This window comes from Tinamus guttatus, unplaced genomic scaffold, assembly GCF_059628265.1.
Source record: "Tinamus guttatus ecotype Peru unplaced genomic scaffold, ASM5962826v1 Tinamus_guttatus_pri_ptg000254l, whole genome shotgun sequence".
Lineage (NCBI taxonomy): Eukaryota > Metazoa > Chordata > Aves > Tinamiformes > Tinamidae > Tinamus > Tinamus guttatus.
The window spans coordinates 554,079-574,201 of record NW_028288788.1 but is presented as its reverse complement, the minus strand read 5'-3'; the positions used below and the strand labels follow the sequence as shown (position 1 = coordinate 574,201).

Sequence of the window (20,123 nt, the reverse complement as noted above, 5' to 3'; positions counted from 1 at the left end):
GACCCCGAGTGGGACGCGCAGGGAGATGGGATCAGGAGGGGCAGGTCTTGGGAAGATCCCGCCCGGCGGCCTGCGCTCGGCGGAGATGGAAGAGTCCCAGGACATGAAACGATGACTTGCGAGGAGGATCCAGCTCAGCGCTTCTTGGCACTTGTTCACGGCTTTTCATCTTCAAAGCTCCTCGCGAGCATTAGCTAACTAATCCCTGCACCCTTCCCGGGAGATAGCGCAGGATCACGCCGGCGAGCGTTATCTCGCCGCAGCAGATGGGGAAACCGAGGCACGGAGCGGTGACGCTGCGGCCCGGGGCGCGGGCGCGGGCGCGCGTCACGCCGGGGGTGGCCGCGGCGCGGGGCCCGCCGCTCTCGCAGCGCCGCCGATGCGGCCCTGAGCGATGACCTTCCCTCCCGGCCGGAGCTCCGCGGACGCGGTGCGGAAATCCGGGCCCTGGGCAGCGCCTCTGGGGCGGGCGTTCAGTCCGTTATCCCGCAGCACCGGGGCCTCCACCGGAGCTCTGTGCTCCGCAGGTTGGGAGCGGGAGATGCTCCAACCCCAGCTTGCGGCTCCATCCTCCAGCTGCTGCTGCCCCTGGTTTGCACAGGAAAACGGTCGAGCCCCACGGCCACCCGGAGCGTCGTGGCTCCCGGCCCGTTCCCTTTGCTCCAGGGCAGCCGCGGCTGCTTGGCACAAAGGGACCTGCCCGGAGCCTCCCAGCAAAGCCCAGACCAGGCGAAGCCTCTGCTCTGGCCCTGGCAGCCTCCTCGGCTGAGCGTCTGCTGGAAATTGCAGCTCTAATTGCCTCCGCGGAGTCTAATTAGCCTGAAGTGATGGGCGACGTGTGAGCCGCTCCTCGAAGGCAGCTCAGGAGGGAACAGAGGCGAACGGGCCGCGGCGGGGGCACGGCTGGCTCTGAGCCCGCGGCTGCGCTGCAGAGCGGGCCCGGCCGAGGCTGCGAGCGGCCCCTCCGTGCCCAGGCCCCTCATCCCTTCCCGGCTCCCTGCTCTGGCCCTTGTGCTGGGGAAAATCCCTGCTTGGCCTCCGCAAAGCTCTGCCTCGAGCACGTGAGCGTCCCTGCCTGTCCCCACATGGAGACCCAGCTCAGGGCTGTGACTCCGCAACCCTCTGCCCTTACACGGGGTGGTCGTGGGAGCGAGCAGGACGGGCGGCCGGGAGCAGCGAGGAGGGAGCGGGAGGCAGCGCTCGGGGCGCTTTTCCCCTTGCCTGGACTGCAGATCCCTCCGTTGCTTCCCCTGTGCCAGCACCGCGTCCCCGGTCCCCCTGCTCGGCCTGGGCAGCCTCCACCACCGAGGCCCCACGGTTTGCGCCAGGGCAAGTGGAGGGGGCCGCGGTGGTGCCGGGGGCCCGCGGCGGAGCCAGCGGGGCCGTTTGCTCCGTTCCCTGCCCCGCGCGACCGGAGCCGCCTCCAGCCGCGGCCGGGGGCGCCGCGGACCCGCCCGTGCCTCAGTTTCCCGGTGACAAAGCGTGGGCCGGGGGAGGGGGGCGTCCCGCGCCGCCCCCCGCGCTCCGCGCTCCACCTCGCCCGCGCGGGACCCCCCCGGCGCCCCCCGCCCCCGGCCCGCCCGCGCCCCGCCCGGTGATTCACGCGCCGCTTATAGCCCCGCCGCCGCCGCCGCCGTCGCCGCCGCCGCGCAGCAACAGGTCGGCGCGGCGAGGCGCGGAGCGGAGCCCCGGCCGGTCCCGGCGCGTCCCGGTCATGCTGCGGCTGCCGCTCTGGCTGCTCGTGCTCTGCGCGCCGCCCGCCGCCGCGCACGGTGAGTCCCGGGGCGCGCGGGGGCGGCAGGTGCCCGCGGACGGACCGGGACCCCCCCCCCCCCACCCCCTTCACCCCCCTCCCGAACCCGCCTGTGCCGCGGGGCGCCCGGCCCGGGTGCGGAGCGCAGGGCCGGGCCCGGTGTCCTCCGGCAGCTCCGCGCGCCCCGTCCCGTCCCCGGAGCCGCCGCCCCGGCCGGCGCCGCGGGGGCCCAGGCGGGACGGGGCGGGCGCGGGGCTCGGGGCCCTCCCGGCTCGGGAGCTCTCGGGAAGCGCCTGCTCCCCGTTCCCACAGGGCAGCCGGTCCCGTCCCAGCCCCGTCCTGGTGGGAGCTGCGGCAGCCACGTCCCCCGCGGGCCGTAGCGGCTGCCGGGTGCCTCCAGCTTCGGCTCCTGCAGCGGCGCTCGTGGTGCTGCAGCTCCCGCGGTCGCGTTCGGCTGCCCCAGCCCGCGGGGTTTCCGCTTGCTGCTGCTTGCGTTGGTGCTAACGGATCCCGGGCTGGAGCCCCTGTGTTGCCCCTGGCCGGAGCTTGCCCGTCTCACCCACTTGGCTGCCAGCGCGGGCCAGAGAGTGGGATCCTGGATCCGCTTGCTGGGCAGGAGAGCGTGTCCTGCCCCAGCGAGGACACTCCCGTGGGTGGCTGTCAAAGAGGCCCTGGCTGCAGCCACGGAGCTCCGTGTCCCTGGGGGCTGCAGCCCCATGGGAGGCCGGAGGCTGCTCCGTGTTCTGCCCCCCTTAGGTGCAGAAATCCCTCCCTGGGAGCATTGCGGGTTGTGGGAAGGATTCTTCCCGCCAGCATTCCTGCCCGGTGGTGCCCATGGCCGGGTGCCTTGGGGCTTCCCGGCAGCGCAAGGCACCGGAGGAAGGTGCAATCACTCGCTGTCGGAATCTGGGTGCTGCCGTGACGGCAGGAGGTTTCTATACGTGGCAGTGCTGGGGGCCTTCATATGTTTTGAAATTTTTCTGTTTTTCTTAAAATGTGTGAGCAGCTGACCCACTTTCCACTCGCAAATGCTTCTGCGAGCGAAGCTGCTTTAAAGTAGCCAAAGATCCCGGAGTCCCCGTCTGGTGTTATCGCCCTGGAAGCGCAGGGAGGCGTCGGGGGGAGCTGGGGCCGCCGGGGCTGGCACGGCTCCATCGTGGGCCCGGCAGGAGCCGGCTCTGCAGCTCCAGGCTCCTGTTTTCCCAGTGCAGCAGCCTCGCGCCAGCGACATCCTGGGGGTTTCCATGCTCCTTATGGCGCTTGGCCAGCTCCGCTCGGCAGAGGCGGCTCCCGGGAATGCTGCGGGATGAGGCTGGAGCGGGATGCCATGGCTCGGCGGGACTCACGTTTTGGCTGTGCCCTGATGCCCGCTCAGCATCACTTACAGCGTCTGGGCTGAGCACGGCCCCTGCACCGAGTCTGTAGGAGAGCGGGAGGGCAAAGCCAGGGATCAGCGAGGGCACCGCGGCAGCCGGGCTCGGACCGGGATGCAGAGCTGGGTAGAGGAGATGCACGGGCTCCGGTCTGTTCCCGTGCCCACTCCAAACAGCGCCTGGCCGTGGGGGACCCCTGTGCACTCGCCCAGGCGCTGGGGCTGTTGCCGGCACCGGTTTGGAGCAGGGTGGATCCGCGGTCCCGAGCAAGCAGAGCGGCTCCGGGCTCGCGCCCGCCTGCCCCACAGCAGGACCCGGCCCTCCCCTCCCTTCACCCGTCGCAAACCTCCGCAGCAGCGAGGGAGAGCGTCAACCCAAACCCGCGTCACCAGCGGCGGAAATTGCAACGGGATCACTCACAGAAAGGGAAAGAAAAGAAAAGCCAAGGAATGATTCGCTCCTGGGGTTAAGGAACAAACAGGCTTTTGACTCAGTAGATCGGATGCCGCTGAGCTGGCTCCATCCCCAGGGCCGGGTCAAGTGTCCCGCTCCCTGCCGAGGCGCCGCGTGCCGGATTCCCGCAGGCGGATGGATGGACAGACGGACCTGCTGGTGCCGCTGCCCCGACCTGGCCCTGCAGCGAGTGCCCCTGGTAGCTCTGCCTGTCCCCTGAGCTCCGTGTCCCCCACAGTGGGCAGAGCGTGGGCTGGGGGCAGCTGATCGCGGAGGCCGCGTGCCCCTGCCCTCCTCATCCTCGTGCTTCCGCAGGTGGAATCTGCTGGCTGCAGCAGGGCAAGGAGGCCAAATGCACCATGATCCTCAAGACGGGCGTCTCGTGGGAGGAATGCTGTGCCAACGGCAACGTGGACGTGGCCTGGTCTAACTACACCTACCCGGGCAACAAGATCAGCCTGCTGGGCTTCCTGGGGCTGGTGACCTGCCACCCCTGCAAAGGTGAGCGCCGCGTCCCCTCCAGCTGGCTGCCAGGGAGCTGCCTTATTTTTAAGGAAGAAACCTATTTCTTCCCCCCTTCCGCCGCCTCCCCGTGCGCGTGCGGAATGGCTTTACGTAACGGGCAGCTCCGGGGATGGAGCGGCTCCAGCTGCGCGTTCCAGGCGCTCCAGATGTTCGGGAGGGCGCCAGCGGCGCAGCCCGGCCGCGCTGGCGGGGCCGCAGGGCGCGTGCTCAAGGACCTGCCGCCCGCAGGGGTCGGCGCGGGGCTCTCGAAGGTCACCTCGCTATTCCCCTTAAAAGAAAGGGGAGGAAAAAACACTTGGCACAGGAGCCTCTTCCTGGCGCCCCGCGAGGCTCCCAACAGAGCTCAGATCAGCCCTGCTGCAGCCCCAGCCCGGGCAAAAGCTGCCCCCGTCCCCCAGCAGGGCTGATCCCTTCCCTGGGCTGGCCGAGGATCCGGCACGTAGGCTCCACTCCCGGGTAGATGGAGCCAGGGCCGCTCCGATTCCCACCGTGATCCGGAGGCCTCGGGAAGGGCTGCGGGGCCGGCCGGGGTTACTGCCGGCCGGGGCGGGCGCCAGCAGCCGGGGCGGCCGCGGCCCCGGGGGGACATCGCTGGGCGGCCCCGGGGGCTCCTCTGCAGGGAGGCCGCGTTCCTGGCTCCGGCTGCCGGGACACGGCGTCCCCGCAGTGGGACTCGGCAGGGAGAGCTGGGCTCGGCGCTGGGTCCGGCAGAAGGGTCCGTTTGGCTCCGCTCAGCAGGATCCAGCTGCCTCCATCCCGTTCTGATCCTGCCCTCGCCTGGAGCTGGCCCTGCTACTCCTGCTCCCCTCTGCAGGGAGGACCAGGGCAGGTCCTGGCTATGGAAGTCAGGAAGAGAGCAGGAAAGACTCTGTCTCCCACCAGGGACTTTCCCCTTGGGAAAGCTGCGCCAAGCAGACAGGGAATTTCCCCTCCTGCCCCCTTGTTGTCTCTGGGGAATTTCCCCCTTCCTGCTCTCCAGATCCCCTTGTACCAGCCCATGGAAATCCCTCCTGCCTGGCATTAATCCAGAGCCGTCTCTCCATCCTGTCCCCGTTCTTCTCTAGGCCCATGGTTCTCCCAGGCTCATGGTTCCCAGCACCCTGACGCTCTCCCACATTCCATGATCCCTGCAGAGCTGCAGGGACGGGGGGCACCCTGGGGCTTTGGGATGTCTGGTGCCCCTCTGGGGTGGCAGCAGGATGGGAGCAGCCGGAGGGGGACAATGCGGCTTTCTGTCTCCTCCGGCCGTGACCCGTTCCGGTCACAGAGGCCTGGAGCGAAACAGGGCTGGGTATTGTGCACGCGCGGCCTCCCCATCGCCCCGCGCGGCCCCGCTCCTGCGGGAGGAGCTGGGGCCTTTCCCAGATGGATTTTCCATTGCATAAGAAAAAGAAATGTCTCCTTCCAAAAAATAAATACGGAGAACTGTGTTAGCGGAGCCGAGGCGAGGCCGGTGCTCCGGCTGGGCCGAGTGTTGGATGACGGCTCCGCGTCCCAGCCAGCGACCCGCTCCTGCGCTGAGCAGATCCAGATGCTGCGGCGGGGGCCGGCGCGGGCGGCCGCGCTCACCCCGGTGCCCTGTGTCCCCAGAGAGCTGCGAGGGGGTGGTGTGCGGCCCCGACAAGGAGTGCCGCATGAAGCAGGGCCGCCCGCAGTGCGCCTGCGCGCCCGACTGCTCCCGCCTGCCCCGCAAGCTGCAGGTCTGCGGCTCCGACGGCTTCACCTACCGCGACGAGTGCGAGCTGCTCACGGCGCGCTGCCGCGACCACCCCGACCTGCAAGTGATGTACCAGGGCAAGTGCAAAAGTAGGTGCCCGCGCCGCGCACTTCGCCCGCGCGCGGGGCCCCGGGAGCTTTGCAAACCCCTAATCCCGCGGCTGTGATGCCGGAGCGGCTCCTCGGCACGGCCGGGATTCAGCCTTGCCGTGGGTTGAGGAATAACAGTCCGTAAAATGTCGCTTCCAGGCATCAAGCCCCTTTTTCTGTTGTTTTGCTAAAGAGAGCAGTAATCCTCCTGCCCTGCCAAGAGCTGTCAGGATTATTATGGTTATTTTTGCCAGCCCTCCTCTCTGAAATGCTTTGCCTGTCAGGCCCTGGACTGCACAGTAAAATTTGGGGCAAGAAATGTGAGTTGTGAGCTGGGAATTGTGGATGCCAAATCTCCTTCCAATCCAGGAGGAAAATCCAGGAGGGAGGAGGGGAGGCTCCAGGACGTGTTTACAGCGTCGGGAGCAGCGCGGGGGCTCCGGGCGGTGGGTCCGGGTGGCCGTGTGGGTCCCAGCACTGCAGGGGGTCCGTGGTGGGGCCGGTGACCCTGCGCTCGCCCCGCGCTGGCGCCTGCAGCGCCAGCTGCACCGGTCTCCGCGCTGGCCGCGTGGCCAAGGCACCTGCGTGGGACGCGGCCAAGCCCGGCACGTGGATCCCGCTGGCTCCGGCCTCGGGAATGGCGGGGCTGCGTGGAGCCAGGAGCCCGCTGCGCTTCGGCTCCTCTCGGCCCTGCTTTCTGCATCGGGAAGGGCCCCGGAGCGCCGGGCTCTGACCCCGCGGCCGCCTGTTGCCCGCAGAGTCCTGCTCCAGCGTGGTGTGTCCCGGCACCCACACGTGCGTGGTGGACCAGACGGGCAGCGCGCACTGCGTCGTGTGCCGCACGGCGCCCTGCCCCGAGCCCACCAGCCTGGACCGCGCGCTCTGCGGCAACAACAACGTCACCTACCCCTCCGCCTGCCACCTGCGCCGCGCCACCTGCCACCTGGGCCGCTCCATCGGCGTGCGGCACTACGGGAGCTGCTCCGGTGAGCGCCGCGGGCGGGCAGGGTGCCCCGGGATGGGATGGGATGCGCTGGGATGGGATGGACCAGGATGGGATGCTCTCAGACAGGATGCATCGGGATGGGGATAGGATGGCATGGGATGCTCCAATGGAGGTCCCGGAGCATCGCCCTCTTGCTCAGCCTTTCTCCGCTTTTCCCAATTCTATTTCTCCATTCCAGCCACAGCCAAGTTCTCCCTGGAGACGGACAATGCTGAGGAAAATTACGTGTGAATCCCTGCTTTGCCACCAGGCTGGACCCAGGAGACGAGGGCATTATGTGTATACTGTACAAACCATATACCTGATATTTATTAAGATAAAGAGATCCCTATTTATAGCTGTCTATGTTATGCAGTTGCAGGGGGCCCAACGCCCAGCTTGGCTGGCTGGGATCGAAGCTGGACGCTGCCGCACGCGCCGGGGTGTCCGCGGCCCCGCGCACGGCCCCGCTGCGCCCCGTGTCCTTGGCCGGCAGCCCCGGCCCTCTGCGTTTTGGCCGGAATCCTCCGTGCGCTGCTGACGTTCCTGGCCGGGACCGCGGTGTCTGGGGGGAATCGGAGCTTTATCTTTCACTGGAGAGATTCAGCCTTGGCTGCCAGCAGCAGGGACGCAGCCCAGGCTACACCGGATTGCAGAGAGAGAGATATATTTTTATATATATACATATGTTATTTTTTTTCCTAAAATTTGAACGTATATATGTTGAAACTGGTTTAGTGTAGGTTTTCCCAGGCACATCCAAAATCGGCTCACGGGAGTCACTGCTGCGGGGAGAGAGTGGGACCCTGCGGGGCCTCGCGAGCCTCCAGCTCGGGACCTGCCTGGGGATTCGGGACCTGCCTGGGGATTCGGGACCTGCCCCAGGATTTGGGATCTGCTCTGGCACTCGAGACCTGCCCCCAGCATCCGTCGCTCCTGTGACCTCGGGGGTCCCCACACTCCTGCTCCATCTGCACTGTCTGTATTTATTTTTACTCCTCTCTTTCAGTGTGTGCTTTGCAACCTGTGTAAATACCATCTTATCTCTGACACCAAAAACACCCTGTTGCCTTTATATAAATACCATATATATTATATATAATATATATAAAAATATCCTATTTTCTATTTTTGTATGCGTGTGTTCTGATTCCCGGGGCAGGCGTGTGTCCTGGTCCTTGGGGCTGTGTCACCGACACAGTGCCTGTTACAGCCCAGCATGAGTGGTGGTGGCTCCTGAGGAATTCCTGTGGTTAACAGGGTCCTGGTGTGTGACACATGGGGAGGGACCGTCAGGGACCTGGTATGGCCACAGGTGGCACCTTCCTCCCATCCCAGCCTCTGTTCCTGCCCCTGGTGCCCCAGGTCGGTGCTGTGTCCCCAGGGAAGGGGCTGCATCCCAGTCTGCTCCTGCTGGCAGCTGCCTCCAAACCGCTGCCGTGAGTCAGGTGCCTCCTTCCCGACAGAGCCTGGGTGGTCTGGGACAAGCCGGGACGCGCCAGCTCCCCGGGCTGCGGCTCTGCCCCACCGTGGGGCCCGGCCGCACGGGACGTCCCAGGGTGACGCGGCTGCTCCTGCCGGGCTGCTCCTCACCAACGGAACAGGCGCAGGGAGGTGGGAGAGATGCTGGGAGCCCCATGGTCTGGCTGAGCCTCCAATGGTGTGTGCCGGGATTCCCCTTCTCCACCAGCACGGGATGGGACGGGATGAGATAGGCTGGGACGGGATCAGACGGGATAGGATGGTTTGGGATGGGACAAATGGGATGGGATGGGGTGGACGGTTTGGGATGGGACAGGAGATGAGTGGAGCAGGTATAAGGGCTCACAGACGAGGTTTTATTGAGGCCACAGCGGTGCTGTCAGATGGAGACGGGGCCCCTCGGTGCAGCTCCTGGGCAGCGATCGGCCCCTGAACCCACTGCTCCTCCGGGGACATCGAGGCCGGAGGGCAGCGCTGAGGTGCAGAGACAGCAGAGGGGGCCCAGGCGTCCTGGCCCCACCGTGTCTCCAGGCCCTGCTAGTGCTGGTGCCGCCCTGCCTGCCGCGGGGGCCCTCGCACCGTGCGCAGCGCCCAGCCCACGTAGTTGGAGACCTTGGTGTAGATGTCGGGGTGCCGCCGGTCGCCGCACCTCTCCCCGGAGAAGGACACGATCCCGTAGACCTTCTCCTTGAAGACCAGGGGTCCCCCGGAGTCCCCCTGCAAGGCGGGGGTGGCAGCGGGGGCACCGCGGGCACGCCGGGCGCGGGGGGGACGCCGCGCGGTACTCACCGCGCAGATGCCCTGCAGGGTGGTGTTGGGGCTGGCCGCGCACAGCATGTTGGCCGAGACGCGGCCCCGCCACAGCGTGCGGCACAGGCTGCGCTTCACCACGGTCGTGGGCGTCTCCATGAGGCTGCTCGGCTGGTCGCCGTAGTTGGACGTGTCCCCCCAGCCCGCCACGGAGCACACGGTGCCCGGCTTGAGGTCAGCGCGCGGCGGGGGCAGGCGGATCCGCTTCACGTGCGCGTTCAGCGTGGCCGAGCCGTTGAGCTGCGCAGGCGCCGGGGGGGTCTCCACTGCCGCCCACTGTCCCCTCCCGTCCCCTCCCGTCCCGTGGGGCCCTGTGCACATCCCACCCCCAGGCCTTGCCCCAGTGCTGGGGCCGCTTGCCCCTTCCCAGCTCGTAGGGGACGCAGCAGGGTGTCCGTGGCAGGGTGTCTTTGGCCACCTCGCGGTGGCCCTGGGGCCATGGTGCTTCTCTGGAGAAGCACTGACATCTAGTGTCAGCTCGGCCCACTCCGGCACGCCGGGCGGCAGGACAGCCGCCAAGGCCACCGCCATCACCACCACCGCAGGGGGGTGTCCCCGGCGTCCCCAGCCCTGCGGCATCGCGGCGCAGGCGTCACTCACGCGGAGCAGGCGGATGTCGTTGTCCGTGGAGAGGGGGTTGTAGCGCGGGTGCGCGATGGACTCGGCGACGCCGAACACCTGCTGCGACGGCTCGGGCTCCTCCAGCCTGTGCGCCCCCAGGACCACGCGCACCGAGGGGCTGCGCCTGCGCCCAGAGAGGGGCCCTCAGCGCCCGCGGGGGTCCCAGCACCGGGGAGGGGACAGATCCGACCCTGCGGCTTCCCAGAGTGGCCGAGCTTAGGGCTTTGGGCCCCTCTGGTTCCCTGGGCTGGGGCAGGGATGGGGCTGGCAGGGCCGGGGGGAATCTGGGGGTCCCGCTCACCTGGGGATGAGGCAGTGGGCTGCGGTCATCACCCACTTGGGCCACACGAGGAAGCCGCCGCACACGTGCTCCCCGTCCACCTGGATGGAGGCCATGTAGGGCCGCGAGTGCGGCGCCGCTGCCACCCCGCCGATGATCCGGCTGCCCTGGGCGCCTGGCGGGTGCAGGCAGCGTTGCGGAGGGTCGGATCGGTCAGCCCGGCCGGGCTGTCCCGGCCACCTTGGAGCCCCCGCGTGGCGCGAGGACCAGCCTGAGCCCCCCGGTGCCATCACCTGCAGGCGAGAGGGCCAGGAGCAGCGCAGAACTCGCTAGGCTGAGCGCGAACAGCCCAGACGCGGCCATGGTGCTGCCGAGCCCCCGTCCTGCGAGCGGGTATTGGAGGGTTAAGTAACCGCGGGCACTGCAGGCAGATACAGCCTCCCTCCTCTTCCTCCTCTTCCTCCTCTGGCGGTGCTGCCACCTTGTGCAACTGCTCCAGGGGGGCCAGCGCTGCAGAGAGCCCAGGGGTGACGGGACTCTCGGCCCCGGCGGTTGGATGCACCGTCGTGCCAGGGCTGCTCTGCTCTGCCAGACGGAAGGAGGGAGCAGAGCAGCTCCTGTGCCCAGGCTCCCCTCACACCGCAGCAGTGGCACCATCCAGGAGGGCAGTGGGTCACACCGGGGCTGTGCAGCCTCCAGACCTGCCTCTCCTTCGGGTCAGAGGCTGCAGTGCTGCCCAGGAGCAGGGGGCAGTTTGGTCCTGGCTCCCTCCCGGTGCAGGAACAGGCTGCACGGGTGCATTGGGATCAGCGGCTCCCCGTGGTGCTGCCCCTGCCTCTCCTGGCCTGGGGGCAGATTTCCTAATGGCTCCGGTGGTTGGAGACTGGTCCAGGCTTCCTGTGGCAGTTTGTTGGAGGAAACGGTTGCGTTGGGAAACATGTGAGTGCAGCGGGTGACGGTCCAGCCCTGCTTCCCCTTAACTCCTGCCCTAGCTGTGGCTCGCACGTTGCAGGGGTCCTGCATGTGGAACGCGGTGGCGGGCAGGAGATCCCGCTGCGACGTGCCGGGGAGGAGGCTGCTGCGCGGGAGCCATGCGAGGCCCGAGGCTCCGGCCTCGTTTTCCTGGGGGTTCTGCTGGCCCAGGTGTCTCAGCTCCCCTGGGCTGCCCAGGATGCGGCTGGGCCCGAGCCAGGGCCTCGCTCGGGGCCAGGACGCGGCCCGGGGAGGTGGCCGTGGAGGCGGCCCCGCCGCGCGCCCCCCGTGGCGGCCGCGCCGCCCCGAGGCCGGGTGAGGGGCGGCGGCGGCGGCAGTGGCGGGCGGCGCCCGGCAGACGGAGCTGTGCGGGCGGCGCGGGAGGCGGGGAGGCACCGGCGCGGCCCCGACATCCCTGCGCATCCCGCAGCCCCGCCGGGGATGCCGCCGCCCGCCGGGCCCTGAGTGCCGGGACGCGGCGGCCGCCGGCCCCGCTCCGCCCGCTCCGCTCCGTTCGCACCGCCCGCGCCGCCGCCGCCCCGGAGCCGCCGCCGCCGCCGCCGCGGAACCGCCTGCAAAATGGAGTGAGTAGCGGGGCCGCCGCCCGCGGCACCGGCGCCGTCGCGGGGACGCAGCGAGGCCCGGGGCTCCGCTCGCCCAGCCGGGGCTCGCGCCCCCGGACCGGGCAGGGCTGGAGCCGCCGCCGCTGCCGCCCCTGGGCGCGGCCCCCACGACCCCCCCGCGGGGACCCGGTGGCGGCGGCGGCGACCGGGGCGGGCGGGGGCTGCGGCGCGGGGGGCGCGGGGGGGCCCGGGAGGGTGTTTGCGCTTTGAACCTGTTGTCGGTGCCGCAGCGGGGGGGGCTCTGCCCCGGCTCCCGCCGCGTCCCGCCGGTGCCTCGTCCTTTGTGCGCCGCGGCCGGGCCCGGTGGACGAGCGCTGTCCGCCCCGCGTGTCCCTTCGGGCCGGGGCGCTGGGCAGGGTGCGCGGTGCCGGTGACACCGGGGCTGCTCCTGCGCCGCACCTGGGCCTTCCCCATCCCCGGCACGCGAGGGCCCCACCGGCACCTCCTGCCTCAGCGCCGGGCCGGGGGGAGCCCAACGGTGACCACCTCCTGCTCACGGGCACCTGCCGCCCGTTCACTGGCCACGCAGGAGCCCACACTGGGAGGGCAACAGGTTCGGTTCTGGCTCTGGCTTGGGCACCCGTGGAGGGTTCCAGGTGCCTGGGCTCTGGCATCGGAACCAGTTGGGTCCCCCAGGCTGGAGGAGCTGGCACAGGGCCGTGGGCACCTTCACGAGCAGCTGGGCGTCCCGGTGCTCACCCGGCTCTCGGTGCATCAATCCTGTGCTGCTCCCAAGGAAAAGCTTGGGGATGACCTGCCTAAAGGCACCATGGTGAGGTGGGGGCCCATGGGGCTCCGGGCACTTGAGCCAGCGCCTTGAGGGTGCCGGGTGTCCGGCTTTGTTCTGGGGGCCCTTGGTGCTCCAAGAGCACCTGGTTGCTCTTTGTCTGGCTGGAAACCCCATGCAGGAACAAACGTGCAGAAACTGGTGGTGTCCAAAGCACTGGGACAAGTGCAGGATGGTGCTGGACCTGACCCTGACCCTCTGGGGCTGATGGGCCCCAGGAGCCACGGCCCAGCTTTGGCGGCGGTGCTGGAGGGTCAGGGCTGCCGGGAGCTGCCGGTGCCAAGGGAAAGCTCTGGCCAAAAGCCTCCAGCTCTTATAAAGGCTGCTCGGCTCCGCTCTGCGCTGCTCCCTCCCTGCCAGGGTGCCGGAGCTGCCGAGGGGCTGGAGAGGCCGCATCTCTGTGGCCGTGCGCCCCGGTGCTGCTCCCAATGTCTCGCTGTTCTTCTCCGGGTCTCCAACCTCCGCAGCAGCTGGGTGCCCTCATAGAGGGACAGGAGGGAGATTTCAGCGTCTGGGAGCGCCAGCCTTCGGGAGCAGGTTCTGGAGATGCTGCTGTTGTTGTGCCGGGGCCGCGGTGTCACGGCGTGCTCGGTGTCACGGTGCTCTCGCTGTCACGGTGCGCGCGGTGCCGGGCCATGCTGGGCCGTGGGGCTGGCGTCTGCTGTGGATCCGCAGAGCCAGATTTTCTGCGTGTGATGTTGTTTACGCTGGGCCGGCAGACGAGGTGGCCCCGGGCTGCAGACGGCGGCCGCCCCGGGTGCTGGGACGTGTCCCGCGGCCGCCCCGCTGGCCCCGCGCCAGCCAGGTGCTTCCCGAGCCGGACGCGGGCGGCGCCGCGGCGGGAGCCGATCCCGCGCCGGGCCCGGCCGGGGTGACGCGGCCTCCGCTCGCTCGTGAATGCGGGGAGGGAGCTGCGGCCGGGGGCTCACGGGGCCCTAGAGCCGCTGCCTGGAAGCTCTGTAATTTTCCGACGAGTCGCCCTCCCCGCGCCGCCCGTCATCAAATATTCACGGGCTCCATTTGCTCCTGACACTCCGGGCCCGGGCGCAGCTGGGGGATCAATCGGGTGGCTCCGCTGTAGCGTGTCCAGCTTTGGGCGCCCGGGGCCGCGTCCGCCCTGCGCTGCCTCACGGGAGCTGGACAGGGCAGGCGGAACCCAGCCCGGCCGCGCGCAGGACGTGCTGGTTTTGCAGGAGGTGCTGGTTCCGTTTCCATCACTCCTGCCGGCTGTGGACGTATCCACCCTCACTGGTGGGGCAGGTGGGTGCTCGTAGCAGCCCTGGTGCCACCGGTTCGTGGTGGGGGCTTTGCAGGTTGTGCCGGGCGGGCAGGGAGCGATGCCTGGGGAGCCGTGTGGCAGCAAGCGGCGGCTCTTCACGTGCTGGGTGAGCTAATGGGAAAAGCAGAGGGCGGCAAATAAACAGGATTGTCCCTCATCAGGCAGGGAGGAGGTTGTGGCTCCCCTGCACCCATGGAGGAAACGCAGCCTCCACCGGGATGGGGGTGCTGCACGGCGGGGGAACCATGCTGGCGCGTCCCTGCGTTCCTTCATGCTTGCAGGCGTGTGCGCAGTCATGAGAGTGTGCATGCTTGCATGCGTGTGCATGCCCACATGCATGTGCATTGTCACAAGCGTGTGCACGGTCGCAAGCGTGTGCATGGCCACGTGCACATGCACGGTCACAGGCGTGTGCGTGCTCACAGGTTTGTGCACGGACACAAGTGTGCGCGTGCTCGCAGGCTTGTCCATGGTCACAAGCGTGTTTATCTCACGGGTTTGTGCATGGACACAAGCGTGTTTATGCTCGTGGGTTTGTGCACGGACACAAGCGTGCATGCGCTTGCAGGCTTGTGCATGGTCACAAGCGTGTTTATCTCACGGGTTTGTGCACGGACACAAGCGTGCGCGTGCTTGTGCTCATGCATGGTCCCAAGCGTGTCTATCTTGCAGGTTTGTGCATGGTCACAAGCGTGTTTATCTCACGGGTTTGTGCACGGACACAAGCGTGCGCGTGCATGGTCCCAAGCATGTCTATCTCACAGGTTTGTGCACGGACACAAGTGTGTTTATCTCACGGGTTTGTGCACGGACACAAGCATGCGCGTGCTTGTGCTCGTGCACGGTCCCAAGCGTGTCTATCTTGCAGGTTTGTGCATGGTCACAAGTGTGTTTATCTCATGGGTTTGTGCACGGACACAAGCGTGCGCGTGCTCGCAGGCTTGTGCATGGTCACAAGCGTGTTTATCTCACGGGTTTGTGCACGGACACAAGTGTGCGCGTGCTCGCAGCCGCGCTCCCCGCTCCCCGGCCTGGCAGGCGCTCAGTCCTCCCGGCTCCATGGGGCGTCACGTGGGGCCGGCTGCAGCCGGGAGCCGCCCCTGGTTTCTGTGGGTCGCCGGGGGTGGCGGCCCCCTCCCCGCGTGGCGTTTGCCGCCCGGGCGCGTTGCTCGGCGCCGCGCGCATCAGCCGGTCCCGCTGCTCCGCGTTGCCATGGTGCCGTTGCCAGGGCGCCCGCCGCCCCGGCACCCGCCTCCCGCATCCATAAATCACTGGCGGCCCCGGCCCAGCCGGGCCCAGCCGCCCCCTCAGGGCACCATATAGAGGGGGGACCTGCTGGGGACCCCCCGCCGTGGGGTTCCGGGGTAACTCGTCCCCCCCTCCTGGTGACACTTGGTGCCCACCCCGGGCAGAGCATCCCCTGCGCGTGGCGCATCCGGCCCTGGCTCCGCTCTGCCCCTCTCATGCAGCACCCGGGGCCAGGGCACGGACCAGGCTGCACTCACCCTGCACCAGGATCTTTCCTGGCCCTGGCCCCGGGAATGCAGCAAATAATGGAAAATGGAGAGGATGGAGCAGGGCTGGAACAGAATGTCTCAGGAACATAGAGAAAGTTTGGATCGGTTGTGCAGGGCCGGGTCCAGGGGAGCGATGAGGGCGCCGGGGCCGCGCGCGGCTCCGGGGCAGCCACGGCCGTTCCCTGCTGTGGATGGGCCCGGCGTTCCCGGCGCTGCTGCTGCCGGCTCCGAGGAGCACATGGCAGCTCCATCTCCCTCGCGCCTCCCTCCCTAATCAGCGCCGGGGCCGGGTGCCTCGTTAGTGCCCTGGCGCGCTGCCAGCCGGCTCCGCGCGCGCTCCCGTGCGCACCTGATGCTCCGTGGGCCCCGCGCCGCCGGCATCGAGGGCGGCTGCCGGCCCCTCGGCTCCAGCCTGGGGCTGAGCCTGTTGCTGCGTGTGCAGCGTGTGCCCTAATGCACTTCTGTGCACGCATGTCTGCGTGCAGGCACACGAGGGCGTGCGTATGTGCGCGCATGCATGTCCGTACGCACACGGATGCGTGCGCTCTGCCAGGCCACAACCACAGCCGGGGAAGGTGATAGCAGCCAAGGAACAGGCTGCAAGGGCTGGAGCGTGGAATGGGGAGCCGGGTGTTTGACGCTGTGGGCACCTGCTGGTGCTGCCGGCACTGCCTGCACCCGCTCACACCATCTGTGCCCTTGCAGGGCCGTGGAGGCCAGCACCCTACAGCAGGAGCGGCTGCAGGCCATCGCGGTAAGTGCCCCCGCGTCCCGCAGCCAACTGCACCTCCGCCAGCCTCAGCGGGATGAGCCAAGGGGACCGCGATCCTCCTGCTCCAGCCCGCGGGGATGGGGATGGGACAGGATCCTGCATTGTGGGCAGCAAAGCTCCCGGCTACTGGACTGAGTCCCGGGCACCTTCGCCGGGCCCCGGCTCGCACCTCTGGCTCCGCTTCCCGGCGGTGCCGGCAGCGGCTGCCAGCGCCGGTGCCACTCGCTATCGGGCCGCGCGGCGCCGCACAAAGGGCGGATTGTTCTGCGCCGAGCGGAAGGAGCGGGTGACCGGGCGGCCGGACAGACGGCCGGGGCAGCCTGGGGGCGCGGGACGGGGGAGCTGCGCTATCCTGGTATCCCCGGGGAGGCCACGGAGCTGCCGGCCAGGGCAGAGTGGGAGCAGGGATGGGGGGCCATTGGGTGCTGCAGAATTGGAGGAGCCACAAACCTGTACCCAAAACCCTGCACCCAAAATCCTGCACCCCATCCCTTCACCCTGCACCCCATCCTGCGCCCAGCCCCTTCCCTGTGTGTCCCTTCCTGCTGCGTGTGCCGGGAGGGCAGGAGCTGATGCTTGTCCTGGGGATACTGTGGTGGAAAACGGGTCCCCGTGGCCCCTGGCCCACGCCGGTGCCTCCCATCCCGGCAGGAGAAGCGGAAGCGCCAGACGGAGATTGAGAACAAGCGGCGGCAGCTCGAGGACGACCGGCGGCAGCTGCAGCACCTCAAGGTAGGGACGCGCGGGCGCGCGGGCACCGGCCCGGCCCCCGGCACCGCTCACCCTCTGCCCGCAGTCCAAGGCTCTGCGTGAGCGATGGCTGCTGGAGGGAGCCCCGGCCTCCGCCTCCGAGGAGGACGAGGCCCTCAAGAAGCAGATGCAGGAGGATGAGGTGAAGACCAAGGAGCTGGAGGAGACCATCCAGAGGTACCGGGGTGCTGGTGGCTCGAGCGAGGCCCTCGGTGTTGGGATGTCCTGGCAAAGCCGCGGGAATTGCCGGCTCCTTGCAGAGATCGGGAATTGCAGTCGCTTTGCAAAGACCAGGGAGGGGACGCGGTGGCCGGGCGGGAGTGCAGGGCTGAGGAAGCTCCTGGTTCCTCATGGTCCCACCTCCTCAGGCTGGAGAAGGAGCTGGAGACGCTGGAGAACGGGAGCTCGGCAGCTTCCACCCGGGAGAACCTGGCGGAGGCAGCGGTGCCGGCGCGGGAGGAGAAGGCAGAGGCCGTCCCCAACGCCGAGAAGGTGAGAGGGCAGCGGGCACCGCGGCAGTGCCGGGATGGATGGAGCTGCAGCGGGGCCTGCGCTCCCGCATCCCGCAGCCTCCCCGGCATCCCACGGCGCCGGGGATGCTCCGCGCTGCCCCTGACTCCCACCTCTGTTTTCAGAGTCCCCTGAGCACCGTCAAGGGTAGGTGGTAGGTGATGCCGGTGCCGCTGCTGCCCCTGCTGCTGCACGAGGAGCCGTGCGGCTCCCTGTCCCCATCCCTGTCCTGGGCAGCCCTGTGCCCAGCCGGGGCGACGCTCCCATGGGATTTTCTGCTCCTCTCCATCCCCAGCAGAGAGGAAGGTCTCCAGCAGCCCCATGAAGGCGGTGGAGGGCACCGACATGATGAAAGCAGGTAGGTGACCGCGGGCGCCGCGCTGACTCGCTGCCCTGCTGCCTGCTGTTCCATGGCTTCCAGGGTGGAAAACTCGGCTCAGGATCCCGGGGCTCCTGGGATGCAGCCCAGGATGCTCCTCCACGCCCACCACTCCTCTCTGCTCCCCAGCTCGTTTCTCTGCTCTCGATCTTGCTCCTTGCAGCTTGCAAGGCTTGCAAGCTCTTTGCACCTCGTGGCGTAAGGCAGATGCTGCCCAGCGCAGCGGGCACTTGCCAGGCACTTGCAGGGCACTGGGGGCTGCTGCTGGCCCGGCTCCCACCCCGGCTCCGCTCCATCGGTGGGGAGGATGAGGCTGGATCGGCATCGACAGAGCCATGGGCAAAGTGAACCCAGGCGAAGGCCGCCCTGGTGCGAGAGGATGCCAGGCTGGGAGCGGACGGAGGCGCCCGGCCCATGGGAGCATCCCCGGGCAGCAGCCCGTGTCCCAGCAGCTGCTTCGCCCTCAATGAGCCCGGCAGGACCTCGGCACCAGCCGGACAGACGGACACGGGGCTGGGCTGGGGCTCAGTCCGCAGGGACCCCTCAGAGGGAAGCACCGGGACGTCGCTCCCGGCCACAGCCTGCTGCCTCGCTGCCACCGCTGCCACCGCCACTGCTGCTACTGCTGCCACCGCTGCTGCTGCCACCACTGCTGCTGCCACCGCCGCTGCCAGGGGCCGGGTGCCGTTAACCCTCGCTGTGCTCTCTGTCCAGCCATGTACTCCGTGGAGATCACGGTGGAGAAGGACAGAGTGACTGGGGAGACCAAGGTCCTGTCCAGCAGCACCCTGCTCCCGCAGGAGCACTGCCCGCAGGGCGTCAAGGTGTACGAGGACGAGCTGCGAGGTACGGCCTGTGCCCGCCGCGGTGCCAGGCGCGAGGAGCCGCCTCGCACGAAGACTCGGGAGCCGCAGCGGGGCAGCAGCGCCGGGAGCGGTGCAGCAGGAGCCCCAGGAGCCACGAGGACCCCCCGTCCTTCCTCGCTGCAGTGCCTGTCACCGCGGCTGTGGCGCTGGTCATCACGGGATGCCGCAGTCTGAGCGGAAAGCGCCGTGTGCCGGCTGCGGCACTGCCCGCTGCAGCGGGGGGCCAGCCCGTGCCTCCCTCAGCGCAGTGGGCGACGGTGCCGCCGGGGCGGCTGCAGCCCCAGGGTGCCAGGGGCTGGTGGTACCGGGATCCCGGAGCGCCGCCTTGGCTCCCCTTTCAGCTGGGGATACGGGAGCGCGGGCAGAGGGGGGAGATGAGCGCGGGGGCCGCGGTGCCGCGGAGCCACTGGGGCCCTCACCCCGTGCTCTTGTCCCTGCAGTGGTGCACGCGGTGAGCACCGAGGACGGCGCGCTGGCGGGCGGCGCGCAGCCGCTCAGCTGCTCCGAGGTGGACGAGCTGCTGCACAAGGCGGATGAGGCCACGCTGAGCGAGGCGGCGGCGCGGGAGCCCGCGGGCGCCCCGGCCACCCGGCAGCCCACGCCGCGCCGCGAGATCACGGGGCTGCAGGCGGCGGCGCGGGAGAGCGCCGAGGCGCCGGGCCAGGGCGCCGAGCAGCCCGTCACCATGATCTTCATGGGCTACCAGAACGTGGAGGATGAGGACGAGACCAAGAAGGTGCTGGGGCTGGAGGGCACCATCAAGGCCGAGCTGGTGGTGATCGAGGACGCCGAGAGCAAGGCGGCACCGGGCGCGGGGTGCAAGGAGCCCGCGCCGCCCAACGGCACCGCGCTGGAGCCTGCGCCCGCCGCGCCGCCCCCGGAGCAGGGCCCGCCGGGCGCCAGCAGCGCGTGCGCCAAGGAGGCCGAGCAGGACACAGACGCGAAGAAGCAGCGCTGCAAATGCTGCACCGTGATGTGAGCGCCCGCCGGGAGCGCGCGCTGCCCCGGCTCCCTCCCCGCGCGCCCGTCCCGGCCCCCCCGCGCCCCCGGTCTGCCGCCCCGCCGGACACAGGGTTGACTTTCTGTCCGCGCACGGCTCCCATCGCGACTCTTCTTGTTTTCCGTAAGAACTGGGGAACTCCGACGCGGCCTTTTGAAGCGTGCAAACAGCAGCACCACCTCGAGGCCGTGGCATCGCCCCCGCGCTGGTTACTGGCTCGGGCCCCGCATCCCCGATGCTGGAGGGATGAGGGGACGGTGCCGTGTCATTAGCTGATCCCCGCGAGCCGGCATCCCCGCGAGGGGAAGGGCCTGGGCCGGCGGGAGAGGCGGCGGGGGCAGCGTCTGCAGCGGCATCACGAGTGTCCCCCTTGCCGGGGTCTCACCAGCAGCCGTGGGGCAGGACCGGGGTGCCGCCCCCCCCCACCCCAGCACCCCGGGGTTTTGCTCCAGCCTTGGCATCCGCGCGGAGCACAGGGCTCCGGCGCCTCCCCGCAGCCCCGGAGCGGCAGAGCCGTGAGCGACGGAGCACGGCCCCGCGCGAGGCCGTCCCTGCCACCGCCCCTCTGTGAGCAGTGACC

General features: G+C 69.1%; 3 protein-coding genes across 3 annotated transcripts; 2 read left to right on the top strand and 1 right to left on the bottom strand.

Annotated features, from left to right (window-relative positions):
* Nucleotides 1-1,644: 1,644 nt before the first annotated feature.
* Nucleotides 1,645-7,253, top strand: FSTL3 (follistatin like 3). The gene is made up of 5 exons (XM_088526832.1): nt 1,645-1,772; nt 3,895-4,080; nt 5,695-5,910; nt 6,669-6,896; nt 7,095-7,253. The coding sequence occupies exons 1-5, from the start codon at nt 1,715-1,717 to the stop codon at nt 7,145-7,147; spliced, it is 741 nt and encodes a 246-aa protein (XP_088382958.1). The 5' UTR covers nt 1,645-1,714; the 3' UTR covers nt 7,148-7,253.
* A 1,477-nt stretch (nt 7,254-8,730) lies between these two features.
* On the bottom strand, nt 8,731-10,468 carry PRSS57 (serine protease 57). The gene is made up of 5 exons (XM_088526831.1): nt 10,382-10,468; nt 10,110-10,263; nt 9,788-9,932; nt 9,167-9,427; nt 8,731-9,094 (listed from the first exon to the last, which is right to left on the bottom strand). Exons 1-5 carry the CDS (start codon nt 10,449-10,451, stop codon nt 8,915-8,917), a joined length of 810 nt encoding a protein of 269 aa, XP_088382957.1. The 5' UTR covers nt 10,452-10,468; the 3' UTR covers nt 8,731-8,914.
* A 1,127-nt stretch (nt 10,469-11,595) lies between these two features.
* On the top strand, nt 11,596-19,653 carry PALM (paralemmin). The gene is made up of 9 exons (XM_088526741.1): nt 11,596-11,644; nt 15,972-16,020; nt 16,690-16,770; nt 16,835-16,965; nt 17,157-17,280; nt 17,424-17,445; nt 17,594-17,656; nt 18,392-18,523; nt 18,984-19,653. The coding sequence occupies exons 1-9, from the start codon at nt 11,640-11,642 to the stop codon at nt 19,520-19,522; spliced, it is 1,146 nt and encodes a 381-aa protein (XP_088382867.1). The 5' UTR covers nt 11,596-11,639; the 3' UTR covers nt 19,523-19,653.
* The last annotated feature ends 470 nt before the right edge of the window (nt 19,654-20,123 follow it).

Coding starts and splice junctions, on each gene's coding strand:
- PRSS57 (XM_088526831.1), bottom strand. CDS start 10,451: ATGGCCGCGTCTGGGCTGTTCGCGCTCAGCCTAGCGAGTTCTGCGCTG. Junction 9,933..10,109: donor GCCCACTGCCTCATCCCCAG/GTGAGCGGGACC, acceptor CTCTGGGCGCAG/GCGCAGCCCCTCGGTGCGCG. Junction 9,428..9,787: donor ACGACATCCGCCTGCTCCGC/GTGAGTGACGCC, acceptor GCGCCTGCGCAG/CTCAACGGCTCGGCCACGCT.
- FSTL3 (XM_088526832.1), top strand. CDS start 1,715: ATGCTGCGGCTGCCGCTCTGGCTGCTCGTGCTCTGCGCGCCGCCCGCC. Junction 5,911..6,668: donor GTACCAGGGCAAGTGCAAAA/GTAGGTGCCCGC, acceptor TGTTGCCCGCAG/AGTCCTGCTCCAGCGTGGTG. Junction 6,897..7,094: donor GCACTACGGGAGCTGCTCCG/GTGAGCGCCGCG, acceptor TCTCCATTCCAG/CCACAGCCAAGTTCTCCCTG.
- PALM (XM_088526741.1), top strand. Junction 16,021..16,689: donor AGCGGCTGCAGGCCATCGCG/GTAAGTGCCCCC, acceptor CCATCCCGGCAG/GAGAAGCGGAAGCGCCAGAC. Junction 17,446..17,593: donor TCCCCTGAGCACCGTCAAGG/GTAGGTGGTAGG, acceptor CTCCATCCCCAG/CAGAGAGGAAGGTCTCCAGC.